The sequence below is a fragment of the Excalfactoria chinensis genome, chromosome 5 (genome assembly GCF_039878825.1).
Source record: "Excalfactoria chinensis isolate bCotChi1 chromosome 5, bCotChi1.hap2, whole genome shotgun sequence".
Lineage (NCBI taxonomy): Eukaryota > Metazoa > Chordata > Aves > Galliformes > Phasianidae > Excalfactoria > Excalfactoria chinensis.
The window spans coordinates 54165010-54181387 of record NC_092829.1 but is presented as its reverse complement, the minus strand read 5'-3'; the positions used below and the strand labels follow the sequence as shown (position 1 = coordinate 54181387).

At 47.1% G+C, this 16378-nt stretch overlaps 1 protein-coding gene across 4 annotated transcripts in view; it reads right to left on the bottom strand.

The window, feature by feature from the left end:
- The window catches only part of CCDC9B (coiled-coil domain containing 9B), a 36738-nt gene extending 35138 nt beyond the window's left edge, over positions 1 to 1600 (bottom strand). For all 4 annotated transcript variants that reach the window (XM_072338952.1, XM_072338950.1, XM_072338953.1 and 1 more), the window contains exon 1: positions 1400 to 1600. In XM_072338952.1, the coding sequence (XP_072195053.1) occupies positions 1400 to 1420 (21 nt within the window). In that variant the 5' untranslated portion in view covers positions 1421 to 1600. The remainder of the gene's footprint in view (positions 1 to 1399) is intronic.
- Positions 1601 to 16378: the final 14778 nt, after the last annotated feature.

Genomic DNA, 16378 nt, shown 5'->3' with positions numbered 1-16378 from the left:
ATGGTATTTTGTCGAGGTCTGAGAGAGAATGAAATGCACTTTCCTATTGCCATCTATCATTCAGGTACGTGACAGACAAGTAGATTGTACATGTGGGTGGATACACTTTCATGGCCATTTTGCAAGCTTGATTAAAGCTGAATTCCTGTGTTTACCAGAACAGAAGCCATTCTGTGAGCTCTAAATTGGCAGGTTCGGTGTTTGCTGAATGCTGGGGTGTTGGCTGCTTGAGGGTGGGATCAAAGTAGTGCATGCCCTCAAACACACCCCTTTCATCCTCACATTTCTTTGAACAAGGGCTGACAGAGCTGCCTGCTCAGGAAGAATTTAAAAATTCCAGTAGAGACTGTATTTGTGCTCTTCTCTTTTAACAAGCAAAAGACGGCTGGGGCTTATCCATTGTACGGTTCAGCCAAGTCAGCGTTAGCTCAGCAGCTGCTGTGAGCCAGCTGATAGTCAGGACATGCCCTCTTCTTTGCTTCTGGAACCAAGCTGTCATCCCAGCCCCTGCTGAAGCTGGTGCTTGGGGTGACAAGTGGCTGCAGCCTGCCCTCCCCAGAATGAAGCTCTTCCGGGGAAGTGAGGTGCCCGTATGTTAGAGACGGGAGAGTTATAAATGGCTTTGGCAGAACGGACGTGCAATGGCTTTGAATCAGAAAGCCCAGTGCCTCCAGGAGAGCCAGGCAGAGGGGAGGAGAGGCCTCTCTCTATCACAAATAAAATGGCACAAGATGAGAAATGGCAGGTGAGAACCTTGGTGCTTCCATTAAGTGCCGACAGCTCAGTCTGCCGTGCCCCCACACCCTGGTGGCACACACGCAGGCTGCACAGCTCCCCAGGGGCTGGAGGGATGCCTCACCCAAGGCTGGAGCTGCGTGCAGGATCTTCCTGCGAGCTCCTACAGCTGCCTGCTTCTGCAGCGAGCGACCTCGGAGGCAGCAAGAGTGGGAAACAGAGAGACAGAAGGTGGGGGGAGGGAGGAGAAGAGCGGGGACCTTAACAAATACTCCTGCATAAGCAAACGCATCTGCTCTTTTCAAGAAATATCCTCTGGCTTGACAGCTGCAACCCTTGTCGGGATAGGCAACATCCAGCGCTCCGTGGGTCTCTGTTATCTATACCCACCTCCCACCCAGGAGGTACACTGTCCTGAAGCAGCCACCACAACCTGCCCTGGAGATTGCCACACAAACCCCGGCACCCCACATCCACCCCCTGGCACCCCCCCATGACACAGCAGTGTTTGTTTGCTCCCAGTGCCTGCTGGCAGGCGGGCGAGGAATGAAAATAACAAAGCCCCAACCAGCGAAAGGCCACCCCAAGTGCAAGTCATTTCAGGGCCTCTTTGGGTACAGACCCCTACCCTCGCCCTCCTGGGACCCACACAGGCAGCACTCACCGCTCGGTGCATGTCAGACATCGGCAGCAAAGCCCGGCAGATTCCAGCGCAGAGCTAAAAGAGGAGAGCCATCAGACGGCCTTTCTCAGCACTGGTTGCACAGCATACAAGATCATGTTTTGATTACAAAAGCCTCGTCTGGGCTCCCAGCCAAGAGCGCTGGCTGCCTAATATACCAGCACAGACAGGGTTTTGAGTGCCTGTGTCCTCCTCTCCAATCTCACTCTCTTTTTAAAAGAAACACTCCCCCTTTTTCCCCCCTCCTGACTCCTTTTAACTTCCTGATGCCACAAGCCCTCGTTCCAAGTGGGGAAAGCTTGGCAAACAATGAAAAATGGATCAGGCAAACAGCTTGACTTCGCTTCGTGGCCATTCATGGGGTCGTGTTATTTGCTATGCATGGCCAGTTGCACGCCTGGCAGGGAATTGGGGAAATATCTGCAGTCCTGAATACCTTGTCACTGCGAGTACATGCATGAATCTGTATGGGAAAATGAGTGCCAGATTTGCCCTTTTATTTTCAGTCTTCTCTGGGAATTATTTCTCTACTCTTAAAATGAGTCTTTCATTCAGGGAGGGAGAAGAAGCGATGCTGTGGGGTGGCCATGGTCAGCCAGCACCATGGTTGGCATAAAGCACGTAGTCAAGGGAGAGGGACCCTCAGAAAGTTCTCAACTGAAAGCTGCCAAAATGACCCCAAAAGAGTCACAGAGAGGCTTTCGGGGGGAAAAAAAGGAAAAGAAACCTCAGAATACCTCCTGGCCATGTGCTGTGTCCTTCCTCTATGCTGAATTGAGACTTTAACTTACAAGATCCACAAAGAGGTGAATGGGAGTTGGAAGAACATATTCTGTTGCTCAAGGATTGCCGCCCACCACAAACTCAGTAACAGTTCTGTTTCTATATCATATAGCATGAAGAAGCAACAGGCCCACTGCTGGTACATAACCCCTCTAACACAATTAAGTAGGTCAGCCACTCACAAAATCCAGAAAGCTCAACCCCAAATCCAGTGAGTTCCAAGGGAGGCCCTCAAAAGACTCTGCATAACTTTGAATCCAGCCCCTCTTCTGCACTTAGCTTTAAATACTGGATATCGGGACTACTAAAGGAGTAAAGGATGAGGAAGCATGGCTTAGCAAAAGTGCTCAGAGGGAAAGACTGACCCATATTAATTAGTAGCTACTACAATGATGAAAGGCAACTTAAAACGTTTCCCAGGCAGCGCCTCTGGATTCAGGCTTGAAGAAAGAAATGAAGACATTCCTGTGGGCAGAAACTTCAGAGAAAGACACAAGAGCATTGCTACAGTCCAGGAGATCAGCAAAAGGATTGCAATGGCTATGTGCAGGTGTGGGGCCATGCAGAGCCTTTCCTTGCCCTTGGAACCCACATGAGACAGAGGGAGCTGGGAAGACGATGCTGCCTTGGGTTTCTGAGTATGGGTCGTTGTGACAGCAGAGAGGTGGCCCTTTTATTGATGGGCAGGGGGCCAGAGGGAAGGGGGTCATCTTGGGCAGATAGTGCTGGGCTGTCATGGAGCAGGAACATCTTAAGGAAAATGTTTCTACTCATGGAAATGGCTCATGGAAACATTTTACCCAGCTTTGGTGCCATAGCCTTGTTTGTATGGTAGCAGCATTTCCAAGCTCGAGGAGTCCCCATGCGCCACCAAAACGTGGGTCCAGGTGAACGCACTGATTGACACAATTATCCCAAATACTAAGGTTAGGTTGTTTGCATAGCACAGGGTAAATGTCTTGTGCAGTGGGGTGGATCACAGTAGCTACGGGTGCTCATCATGACCAAGTTGTCAAAGTTTTTGCTAAGTGCTCACAAGCAGTTTCTGCAGATCTCACGGCCACACCGCACCAGGTACTTGCTGTTATTGCTGGTGTGGCCAAGCTCTTCCAGTCACAAGCAGTGGTGTGAGCAGGCCCCAAAATATTATTCCCTTTGCTAACTTCTGGAGAGCTGCAGTTTCCCCCAGGGCAGCGTCAGCTACTCTGCTGTGCTCAGCAGAAACAGCTGACATTTCTCAGCTGTCCCTCACCCAGTCTGAGTGACAAAATTGACAGGCATGTACTTCTGCATCATCATCTGAGACAGATAAGAGGACAAGGATTCTGTTAAAGCTGTGGACACGGAAAGCTAGGGGCAAAAAGGACCAGTCAAAGGAACAGAATCTGCAGCTTCAGCAGTGGGACAAAACAGGCTGGTTTGGGGACCTGTTGGTGCTCTTGAGACTCTCACAGGATGTAAAAAGACAAATCCTATAAATATGCTGAGATTTATGGGCTTTTATGCATGCACATATGTTTGTTTACACACAGTGTTAAGGCCAGAAGAAGCTGCAACTACACTAGAGCCATACTCAGCTTAGGGTCTTGCTCCATACCACCAAAAACCCTGCTTTGTTCTTACATGTGTGTCATTCCTGGAATCAGTGATGCCTTCCCATGGGATCCATACTGACCACAGGGGAAGGGTGATCCTCCAGAACCACCACCCTGACCCTTGGGAGCACCAAAATGCACAAGGAAGGAGAGAAGCCAAAGACAGTCCCCAGTCTTCAATTACAATGGAGAGGGCTGTGATGGATATAGGACATTTTGATGGCCTTACAGGACCTCAGGACAGTCTGAAACCTGTTCACATGAGCACACCCACCTTGGTGGCTGAAGTACATAAATGCTCTCTCAGGCAGTCAGTGGCAGCTATTTCCCTGCACTTGATGGTGTACTTCAGAGAGTGAATGTATATTAAATCCATGTGTGACAGTAAGGATGTTTGGAGGAAACAGGCTAATTACTCATGCAGAAATTTGTCCACCACCCCCATGCTGTCGGCATCCCTTTATTCTTCTAAAATCACCAGAAGGCCTTTAATAAGCAGGATGACCTGCTTTCTGATCTGTTTTTATTGTAGGCTGGCTGATGTGGACTGGTTTGTTCCATCTCTAAAGCCACAGGGAGTACCCAGCATGGACACTCCAGATTGCCTCTGTGATTTCCACTCTATGGAAAGGGGATGTATCAGCTTTTGCTAAATGTCAGAACCCTCTGAGAGAGCAGTCCCTGTGATGGACAGAAGTTTGCTTTCAGAAAACCATGAAAGCCGAAGGAATAAAGAGAAAGTGAGGGGCTTGACTGTCTGACCTTAAGTTTAGCCACCAACTGCCCTCACAGAAACCATGGTCTCCACTCGGGGCAAAGTTTGTCAGAGATTTCCTGGAACAAAATAAGGAGATCAGAAGAATGAGCAGTCCATTTTGTGCTCATAGCTATGAAATAATCCCTTTCTCTACCTGAGTGCTGCAAAGCCTCTACTTAACCTGCTTCAGCACAAAATAAATCGATATATCAATACATGAATCTCTGACAGCAGTCTACAATCTCTCAGCTCCAGGACAGCATTTAGCAGATTGCAGATTGTGTTGCTCCACATTTGACAGTAAGGCAGATTGTCTCTTCTCTATCTCTCCGCTTTACACAGAGTTGGAAAGAAAGAATCTGATCCCTCTCTTAACCCAAATATGACTATCACAAGATGTATTCCTGGCATCAGCCCTTCCAACAGTTGAAACCACCTTGCCTTGAAACCCTCTTTTCTATTTCTTTTGCACTCTGTGAAAATCCTCCAAAGTCACTCAGTCCCGTGCTGACACTCCTCCCAAGTGCACTGTGCCCATCTTCACCTCGGCTCCCTTCCATTTTTTGCACGACCACTATTTAGTCAACAGATGGCACTCGGTAACTGCTGGGAGAAGCTGGGAGCCAGCTGCCAAAAAGCCCACTGGAGAAGGAGTTTAAACTGCCTTCTCTGGGAGGCTGCTTGTATATAACGTATTGGGACAGCAGATAAGCCTCATCTCTGAGTTTCAGAAGCACTCCAGTGTGCTGCCACATGCACCAGGGAACCTTCAGATCATGCTGCCCAAGGCTCCTGAGTGGAATCAGCAAACCTTTTCCAGTCCTGTTGGATGCAGGGAGGGACAGGAACATGCAGATTATCAAAGAAGAGGCTGCTGACAGCCTGGAGGCACCTTTTGTACCAACCACAGAGCAAATTTCCTTGCAATGAGTGATCTTCCCCTTTGCCTCCCTTTCTCACTCCTTGTTCTGGCCCTTTGACCAGCTGCAACTGCAGGATAAAAAGGATTTAGGCTGTTCCTCAAGCCAGCCAGATGAAAGATCAGCATATTCCCTAGACTGGGAGGAGGTATAAGCCAGAAATTTTAAATGGGTTTTAGTTGGAGAGACTCATGAGGAATCTAAGGACTGCTGAGACATTAATTTTGAAATGTATCAATATCTAGAGAAATTGAAAACTACCAAAGAGAGTTAAAGGATATAAAAGCAATTGCTTTCACACAGCGATACCAGTCATAACAGAGAAACCACTCAGAACGTGCAGAGCAGCTCTGTTCTGACTGAAAGACAATTTTTTCCCCTCTTTTCCCCCTCCCTGCACACCATCCCAGCTTGCAGGCTGCTGCTGCACATCCCGTAGGTAAGTTTTGAGCGTACCAGTGTTTAATGCCACCATGAATCACTCGTGCTCTCACAACTGACCTGACATCTTCCAATCCTGGAAAACTTGTAATTTTGCTGTAAAGTCCCTGAAGTAACTGTGAGCAAAATAAGGAAAGGAGCTGGTCTCTTCCCTCTTCCCACTTCCAGACATGCAGAGCAAGACCAAATGTAGGTTTGCTGACCCCATTTGCATCCCCAGCCTTCAGATGTAGGACACACAGGCCAGGCCTGTGGAGGATGCCAAGATGTGACAAGTGGCTGGAACAGCCAGTCAAACAGGTTCTTTTCATCCCTTATGAAAATGCAGTACTTGTGGAAAGCAGGGAGAACTGCAGACAGCAACCAGCTCTCCCTGGGTGCAGGCTGTCATCAGCAGGGCCAAGGGTGTTTCTTCTTTTCAGCACATTGTTTCAGCCCAGAGCTAGGAGGACATGGGAAATTCAGTGGCCTATAACTTGCAGTGTGCAAGGTGCAAACAAGAAAGCCAGGAGCCGACTGGTTCATAATATGGTCACATGTGCCTCGTGAACTTTACAGGGTCCAACTTATTTGACACAGGGCTGCTTTGAGGCTACACCAGAAGCAACATGACTCACTTCCAGACTAATGCAGGAGGAAAGAAGTGGCAAACTCCATGGCTGTTTTCCAGGTCTCTCATCCCAACCAAACTGAATTAAAACCTAACAATCCAACTCACTTTGCTTTGCCAGCAGAACTCAAAATCAAACTCTAGAGACCAACCTAGGCTTCAGGGTTTAAACTGGAACGAAGATTCTCAAAGGTCTCCAGCGACATCACACCATGCTGATGCTCTGTGGGTTCAGTCTGGGCTCAGCAGGGAGATGGACTTGCAGAACAAGGTGCAGAGCAGAGATGGCTTGAGAAGGGAGGAGATGAAAAGAGAAGACAAGGTGACAAATATTGAAGAACCAGTTCAACAGTATTCTCCTTGGGTGGAGAGAAAGGGTTGAAGTACACTACGACCCTGGACCATCAGATGAAGGTAACAGGAGCCAAATTCAAAGTGACAAAAGCTTTCTTTCACATCCACAGAACACCCTGCCTAGGGAGGGACACCTGGAGGCAAAAGATTTACCCACGTCCAAAAGGAGACAACACAAATATTTGGACAACAGCTCTTTGGAGGTTTCCCAACTGGACACACCATGCCACGCTTGTAGAATCCCATGCATATTACTTGGGGAACCATCATATGTGTTCACCCTGCTCTTACTTTTCCCTGGACATCTATTTCTGGTCCCTGTGTGAGCAAGGTGAAACTCATCTGGAAGTCTGGCCAGCTGGTGATCCCTCTGATGCAGTCCCCACAGCACGACTGCAGGGATGGGGAACATCATAGTCTAAGCAAACATTAGGAGTGTGAGTTAAAACAAAGAGGCTTAGAGTTGGGTTTGTAAAAAGAAAAAAACACGGTCCCTTGAGAGGAAATCTATCAAATTTGGTCAATTTCCTCTCCAAAATGTCAATGGGTGGTTCCCTGAATAAGACCAAATCACTGGCACTGTTGCCATAGGGACAGAATAGTTCCTGCTGGGTTCTATAGATCCTGTGGGTATGAGACTGGCACAGGCAGGGATCAGCAGTTTGCAGTCAATCCTGTTAGCTTGAGTCTTCTCCCAGCATCAAGGACTGTGCAGAAGCCAGGATAGCTGGAATCCTGTGAGATCCAGCAATAAAGCTAGCATTTGTGGTCTGAGTAGCATTACAGTCATTATTGTGAAGTCAAGTGGGCAAATTCGTACCTGAATACAGAATGCATTAAACTGACAAGATTGAGGATTTGTTAGAGAGTAGAGTAGGTCTTCTGTCTGTCATTATATCTGTTCCTATTCTCATCTGCAGCTTTGATCATCACCTTCACAGCAGTCCAGAAACCTGCCAGAGCCATCAAACTGGTTTTAGGGAAACCATCCCTGCTGTGCTAGCTTCCCTTTGCCCCAGCGGGCTGTGCAGGAGCCAGCACAGCCCTCACTGACCCAGAGCTAGGCAGAAGTTTACCCCTAACTACCTGAGAAATTGCAAATGTTAATCCTACATAAAAAGTAGGAGTCATCCTAAATTAAAGTCCTCTTCAGGGAGAGCCAAGGCTGCCAGCACTAACCAAGACATGACGGTAATGTTAAGGCTGTGCACTGGCCACGAGGACTGAAGAGAGCAATTTGTCAGGAATTACAGCAAGGTCCATGGGGTTCCTAGAGCAAGAAGGGGGAGGGTGTGCTAGCAGATCATAGGGGGAATGTGAAGGCTGAGATTACAGCTAGGATTTGGCTTGAGGATCAGAAGCATACAGTGAAAGCCACCAAAAAGCAAACCAAGTAGAGGCAAAGGGCCAGTAACTCACTGTGAGCCCACTGTGAGCCCCGGGCCAGGCATAAGTTGAGGCAAGGGCTGGCGGTTTAGCCCTCCAATCTTCAAATCCAGTAATGAGAGGAAGGGAGGTGGCGCTGGCAGAGATGAATGACCCACACCATCATCAAGCAGGGGAGTTGGATGGTTGGGATGATGTACAAAGTTAGGATTACATATGAATGTAGCATAAGAGCTTAAAAAGCATGAGAAAAAAGCTAGATTTATTGCCTGATGCCTCTGTGTTGGGGCAACTGGTGGAGGATAATAGGAGCGCCCCGGGAGAGCCAAGGAGATGCCACCACTAATGGGTTGAGCATGTTGTGGTCTACAAACATCAGCTCTGGGAGAAAAAGACTTTTCCTACAGACTCACAGCATAAAGTCACTCATCAGTGGAATTTAAACGCATCCTTGGCAAGACTAGAAGATTCATATTTTGCAGTCATTGCAACAAAGCTTAGATGAATCAAGAGAAAGAATGACATAATAGGGTTGTAAATTTAAAAGCTATTCCCATATTAAAACTTTCTAGCTGATAACCACTGGTCTGATACGCTGATTCATCTGATTTTCTTTTCCATGGTATGGACAGAGTCCTACAGGCTGAGACTTTCCTTTGCTCAGAAACCTGTTAGCACTGTTTTAACAAACTCAGATGAAGAAGAGGAGAGCAGGAAGCCCTTAAATAAGCCTTGCCATAATAAAAAGAGCAAAATGGTCTTCTCTTTACATGGCTGGAGCAGGAGGTCACACAGTTAAATGCTCTCTGGAGCTCTCAGCCAAACTTTCCTTATTGAACAATTAGATTAGAAAGGCTGAGAGTCTCTTGGCAACTGACACCTTGGCTGTGTTTGCTGAGCAGAGATAACATGTGTCATATCAGCCACAAAACCACAGGAACCAGCAGCACTTGTTACATCCTGCGCTAGCAAAGCAGGGGAGCTCAGGGCAGAATGGGCCTCCAGGCCAGGAGGGAGATGCCAGAGATGTGCATGCTGGGGAGCAGCATTCCGTGGGATTTAGAGGCAGCTCTGTGGCAATCATTTTGAAGGTAAAGCAGAAAGCATAAGTCTCCAAGGGCACATTTCACAGTTACCACAGGACAGTATTTTATAAGATTTTTTTCTCCATTGCAGAAGTGTCCATTCAGAAGAACAGATTATTTTTTTTCATATGACCAGTTGATTTCAGTGAACCTCCTCTCTTAGAAAATCATTATTCTAAAATCTTGGACCTGTTCTTCCTTGTTTTTCAACACAAATTGTCCAGACCTACAGATAACAGAAATGTGCTTGCCTCCTACCTGCGTGCTCCTCAGCATCAATCAAAATCCCTCTTTTGTTCAAAGCAGCCTCACTGCACAGATTAGAGGTCCAAGGCACTGGCAGAAAAACGGTGCGTCTCAGTGTGCCTCTTTACTATCAGCCTGTACTTCTGGAATGAAGATGTAATATTTGAGGCTCACTGAACTGTGATCAATCCATTTTAAGGAACAATTTACCTGCAATAGGCCATGAGCAAATACAGTATGAGAAAAGGAAGTTGTGCGGAGATTCAACAGATGTAGCAGAAAATGTGTGACTTGTTTCTTTCTCTGTCAGGATGGATGGTACAGGGTGAGTGTCAGCCATGTCCTCCTACATCTTAACAATAGAGGAGCACCTCTCCCTTGAGAGTTTATGTATCCTGGCTGTCCTGGGGTTACTTCAAAAACTCTGTAGGCTCCTCATGTTCTCCTTCATGGTCTTTATCAGGTCTGCATCTAGCTTGCTGCTTTTCTCTTGGAGCTGAAAGAATCAAAGACTGTGTTAACAATGTGGGTCACATATCGCGCACAGCATCCTCTCACACTCAGCAGGCTGTGTATGTGCTATGAATCCTGGATGACAGAACCCAGGCAAACTTCCCATTTCTAGGATGTGCATAGGATGTAGAGAGGGTGACTAACACCGTGCCAGGGCTTTCCCCAAAACTCAGCCCTGTAGGTGAACCTGAAGGCAAAAGGTCAGCGCGCTAGGACAAACAGCCACACACCAAGATGGTTAAATATAGCTGCGTCAATTTATTGCCCGAAAAGTCATACTTTTACAGCAGACAGATGAGGGCGTTTAAAAATCACACACACTAATTGGAGGAAGGCTACTGCAATAACAACCCTAAAACCCCCCTTCAAAGCTGCGAGCCATTCATTCTTTTCCTACAGGTGTCCTTGGTTCTCATGCTGTTTATCCTGCTCTGTAACTGCTGCTCTGTGAAGTCCTTATCTTGATCCATGGCTGCTGCTCTGTAAAATTCTTCTTGTATTACAACACAGCCCTTTTCAGATAAGTGGCAACACATCTTCATTTATTCTTAGGGCTTTGAAAGGAAGGAGCTTCCTCCATTCACTGCATCCTTAATGCCAGATCTTTTTCTCTTCTTTTCCTGCTTTTTTAAGCACAAAGAAACCAGAAAGCAATCAGCAATGCTCCAGAGATATGGGTATCTTGGTGCTAGGCTCTAACATGCTGTGAAACATTTGGGCTCAGCCTCTTTTGCAGAACCAGGCTTGAAATGTGGGTCTCACATGTGAACTGCAGGAGCCTGGGAAGGGGATGGCTGGTTTTGAAGTGTTGGATTTTGTACACAAATTCAGCCACGTCCTGTCAGGGCCATGCTGTGAAGGGTGTTTGCAAGATCCTCAGTTCTGCTAAAAGTCAGTTGCAATTTTCAAACCTTTCTGAAGCTAAAGAAGACACAGCAGACACAGTTAGACAAAATAGGAGTTGATATATACCCTGGCATCTTCTCTGACCTTCCCCAAGCTGAGGACTTGTCCCAAACTTTCATAAGGACCGTATTTACCTGCAAAAAATGAAGTCTTGCATATCTCAAGATGCTCTGAGGGAACTGGCTCACTGTCAGTCACACTGGGAAACAGTGCGAACATATGGGCTGCTTCAGAGCAAACATGGCTGTGGTCCCAGCACAAGGCACTGCAGAAAATGGTACAACATTTCTACAGTGAGATTTTCCCTGCCAAGACAATGGTGAAATAGTTCTCTATGGGTGTTCTGCCCCTTACTGCTGTATGCCTGTGATGGGCAGAAATAATAGCAGGTCCTGTGAGCCTGATTCCTTAGTCCCCTTGAAATCCCATGCTGCGTGCTGATGCAAGCATTGGTAGCAGAGGATGCTTCCTATCAACTTTGAACAAATTCTGGAAGGTGACAGCTCCTCCAGGCCCATCTCAGGACAGAGTAATCAATGGATAGCTTTGAATACAAATCCCTTTTAACATAAAAAGCAAAACTCCATAGAACCTGCTGGTTTCTGCCTCTAGCTTGCTATAGCTCTCCCCTGGTAGTTATACTTCTTAGAACTGCACCTCCAAACAACAAAAACGCAGTCGTGGACTACTTCACCTGACACATGTAAATGGAGTCACACAGAGGAATGTGACAGGCTCCACTGAGTGTGAATGTGTGCAGAGATATGTGTCCTTTTGAGTGGCATTGTTTGTGCCATGCTACTGGTGCAGGAAATCAGATCAGTTCCATACAGGAGACAAACCGTGCGCCAGACCTTTCTCTTTCAGCCTCAGAAATTATGTTTTTGGTCTAAGTGTCAGTCTACAAGTAAGCAGCTCTTTGGACAGACCAGGTCATGGCATTCAGCTTGTAACTAAAGCACCTTTCTATACTAAATTAAACCTTCTTGAAGTTGCAGTAAGGGGGTAGATAAATTCACCTGCAAAATAAATAAGCTCTGTCCAGTGAAGGTGAATGGGGCTCAATCTGCTAACACAGCACCAGCCCCCACAAAGACTTGTGCTCCAGCTAAGGAAGCAATTTCACGGGCTGAGGCAACAAGAGGTTTATGAAGCAGAAAAGCTCAAGACTACTGCTGTGTACTCACAGAAACCTTCCAACATAGGAAGGGACTGGCATGCAGCTGTTGGCTTTGAGGAGCAAAAATACCCTTGCTATTTTATTGCTACAGTGAGCACAGTCAGGCCTGAGTTCCAATGTAGCTGGCTGCAGATCTGCAAGACAGTGCACATTGCTTACAAATTGGCAGCCTGCTGCAAAGTGAAGCAGCGAGTGCAGCTGCAGAGCAGCTGTAGGCTGCACTGTCATCTCCAGCCTTGATGTGACCATGGTGACTCCAAGAGCTCAGCTGTTCATAAAACTCACAATGTGAGTGATTTTGCTGTAAAAAGCACAGTCCTTGGCATTGTAGTGGGGTCACCATTGCAAACAGTCAGGTCAGAATGTGGTTTTTGTGAGACCCAGGGTAGCACTGCCTGCACTGAGAGGCAGGGATGCATCACCATCCAAAGGTAGGGATCTGGACCGCCCTGTATCCATTGTGCTGATCAGGCACTGTGGAATAAAATATTCCTATGTATGGATGTTCAGTGGCAAGAATGTTTCAGATGGAAGGAATGGGTTTATGGACATAATTTATGCCCATAAAACAGGTTAGGATACCTGTTTGGTAATCTTTCCTGTCCAGTGCTGTATTTTTTCCTTACAGGGAGGAAATCTTCTTGGGATCAGCACAAGTATCCCCCACCAGGACACAAGATCTTTTCTATCATTCTGGCAATATCTAGAGGTAACAGGCAGCGAGGCCAACAACAACTGCTCGCTGATGGGCACAAGCAGCTCCTTGGTTGCTGCAGTACCAGGACAAGAGCCAAGCAGATTTTGAGGAACTGGACTCCTAGCATCCAGGATTGTGAGCACTACAGCTGCCTGCTCCCAGCAGCAGGTCCAGGTAAAGGTCTAAGAAAAGCCAGCCTCCTCCGTGGATGTAAATGGTGTGGTGTGAACAGAGCTGCATTTGCAGCAGGTTGTTTGCATCAGCTGCCAATAGGACTGCAGGACTTGCTGTTTCTTCCTCTGTGCTGGCAAGACACATACAGCAGAGCAGGGAAGCAGCAGAATGTGGGTGTCTGGCCAGAAAGGCACAGGCTTGTTCTGAAGCATTGCTGAATAACATGGCTGTGCCGGATGGTGAAATGCCTCAGCTGTGTGCAAACTTTTGCTGCTTGTTGTGGATCACTGCAGCCAGGGAATAAAGGCCCTTAGGTTTTACCCTAACTGGAGGTGCAGGGAATATTTCCAGCTCACATTTTTTTTTCTGCCCCTGATGCTCAAAGGGTGCACCAAGACAAAGAAATGGCAATTTTGAAGATCCAGGGCTCAAAGAGGATTGGATACACAGAGAGCACTACTTGCTGTGCAGCAGAATTGTTGGGACTAATGGGCACTGAAGCAGCTCCCAAGTTTTCTGCCACAGCAGCTGATGGAAATAGAGTAGTCTGTGTTGTAGGGAGACTGGTGAGCATAAGAGCATCTGGTCTTAAAGTCCACCCATGTGCTCATGCTCAGTGGCATTTTTGAGAACAGGAGCCTTCAAGTACAGCAGCTGCCCTGGTGTTTCATGTTAGTCACATACACTTGTAACACCGGGGGCTGAGAAAGAGATGTCTTTGACTGCAAGAACAGCAGCTTCATTTTTCACCCTCTTTGCTATCTGTTTTCCTTTGCTGGCAACCTCCCATATCAAACAGCAAATTACAGATTCAGATAAGGGACTTGTTGGTTGTTTTGTTCACTGGTGAGAGAGGGAGGAATCTTTAAGCTATGGGGCCTTTCCACACAGATCAAGTGCCATGTAGAGTTCACTTCCAACTCAGACTTCTCTCCTACAGAGGAGAGTTAGAAAGACAAAATTTCACTTTCTGTTTGTTAAAGAAATGCAAATGGATGGTCAGCAAAGGAGTCAGGAGAAGCAATAAGCTATATCAGATGAAGGAAAAAGGTGCTTCAATTAAAAAACATACCAAAGCTTTAGTGCAAAGTTCTTCTCATCTCTTTCACAGGTTAGTCAGGAGAGGTAAGAAATCTGTCTTCATTTGTCACAAATACTGATTTTGCTTGGGGAGCTCAAACCCACACACAGAAGGCTTGCTGTTCCTGGATGCTCTTCATGAAATGTGGAGTACTTGATGGATCCCCTAAGTTTCTCAGGGTCAGTAGCTGAAAATTGCTGTCTTGGATGACAAAGTGGTTTTGCAGCATAGCAGCTCTGTAAACCTGCCTCAGCCACCTCTTGCATCACCCTCAGTGCATCCTTATCCCATTCACTTGTATATTTTCCTTCTCCCTTGATCTCTGCTCACCAAGTTTCTCCTTTTCCACACACATTTCCATTAATGCCTGTCTGCTTTTTTTAAATACTCCTGAGTCTACATTTTTTTTTCTTTTTTTTTTTTCCTTTTTTTTTCCTATTTTTCTCTTATTTTCTATAGTGTTTTCAGCAACTTCTCTCTGTGCCCCTCTCACTCACCACTGGGGACCAGCTGGACCCAGGTGATGCTGGTAGGTCTTGGATGTGAGTTACCATGGCAAAGATCCAGCTCCAACAAGTGACTGTACCATTGCAATGCTCTGGCTCTGGCTGGGTGAAAACAGCCCTGAGAAAGAGGTGAGCAGCCCCACTGACACCTTGCACAGTGCTTAGCCTCTACATGGGAGCACAAGCCCTACTGTAGTCCTCATTTAAGGGCAATTTGAAAAAAATCCAGGCACTGAATATTTCACAGGCCACAGAAGGATACTGCCAAGCTGTGGGAGTGAGGAAGTGTTATCAGCCCCGCTTCACAGACAGGGAGTTCACACATTGCGCTGAGCCAAACTAGAAGCTGTATGGTGTGACTGTCTGTCAGAAGCAGTGGGATGTTTGCAATTCAGCCTATTCCCATCGTCCTTTCAGCTCCCATAGCTTTATTATTATCATTGCTGCTGTAAGTATTATTATTTAGCGTCAGGAAGAAAGAAAAGGAAACAGCAACCATATCCTTGCCATCCCATTAATCCCAGCCAATCCTTTCAGCAGATACCAGGTTTTAGTCTTTCCTGCTGAGCAACATAATACAAGCTACTCTCTAGCTGCTCGACATATCTGATCTACCAGACATTTCTGTGGCTAAGGCTCAGCAAAGCAGCCTGCTCCCCTCACTGCGGGCAGCACCCCAGTGAGTTTCAACTCACTAGGACACTTGAAGCCTAGCTATTGGAAGTCCCTCCTGCTGGGTTTGAAGAGGTGATAGCCTACAGTTGGACAGAGTATAGTAGCATTAGAGAAAGCTTTTTGTTCTTTAAACTGACTTGGGCATTTAAATCATTAAGGCAGGAAGGGCTTATTCCAAAACAGCTAGAGGATTAGTGGGAATTACAGGATCCTCTCTGGTCTAATACTCTCCCTTTTTGCTTTGGCTTTTTTGTATCATGTGAAGCAAGAAGGATGCCACCCTCATAAGAAAGGTCACTGCCCTTGTGAGGGTCATAGACAGAACCATGAGAAAGAAGAAGGTCCAGCCATGCCCATATGCCCATGGCCACATGTAGGGTCATGAGAAGGGAGAATGTTGCTGCCACTCCCCTGGCCATCTACACACCCAAGAGAAAGGCTCAGGCCATTCCCAGCACAAGTAAAATCATAGACATTCACATGGGGCTATAGTACTGATTACCAGTGTTAGCAGATCTGACCTCCTTGTGTTCTTATAGCTATCAATTCAGGTGTTTCAAAGCTACCATCTATTTAAACAAACCTAATTCTGCTAAGTCTGGATTGTGAACTTCTGCACTTCAACATGCTGCCCTGTGCCTGTGATATGAAGTCTAAGAGTGCCACCGGAATCTTTCCTACCTTGGGCCAAAGCAGCACAACTTTTCATGGAGCAAGGGACCTGCCACCCTAAGAATGCACTATTTGAACATACAGCCTGCTCTACCGCATGTCTTTCAGTGAAGGTGCACAGTGAGTTTGGGGCTGGGTGAGGTTCTTTGCTCCATCTTAGAGAGAACCCCACATTCTTGGGTTGCCCAGAGTTCTTACCTGTACCTTTCTGACTCAGCCTCCCCTCGAACACGGGGTCTAACGCACACCACCTAGCCTCTATTCCTACCTCCACCCCCCTCCCCCCGTCCTCAGCCTCCACCAGCAGCGCCCCGTGGTCATTGGCCGGCCGCTCCGGGCCCGCCTCCGCGGTCGCGCAAGCGCTGCGCGGAGCTGCCGCC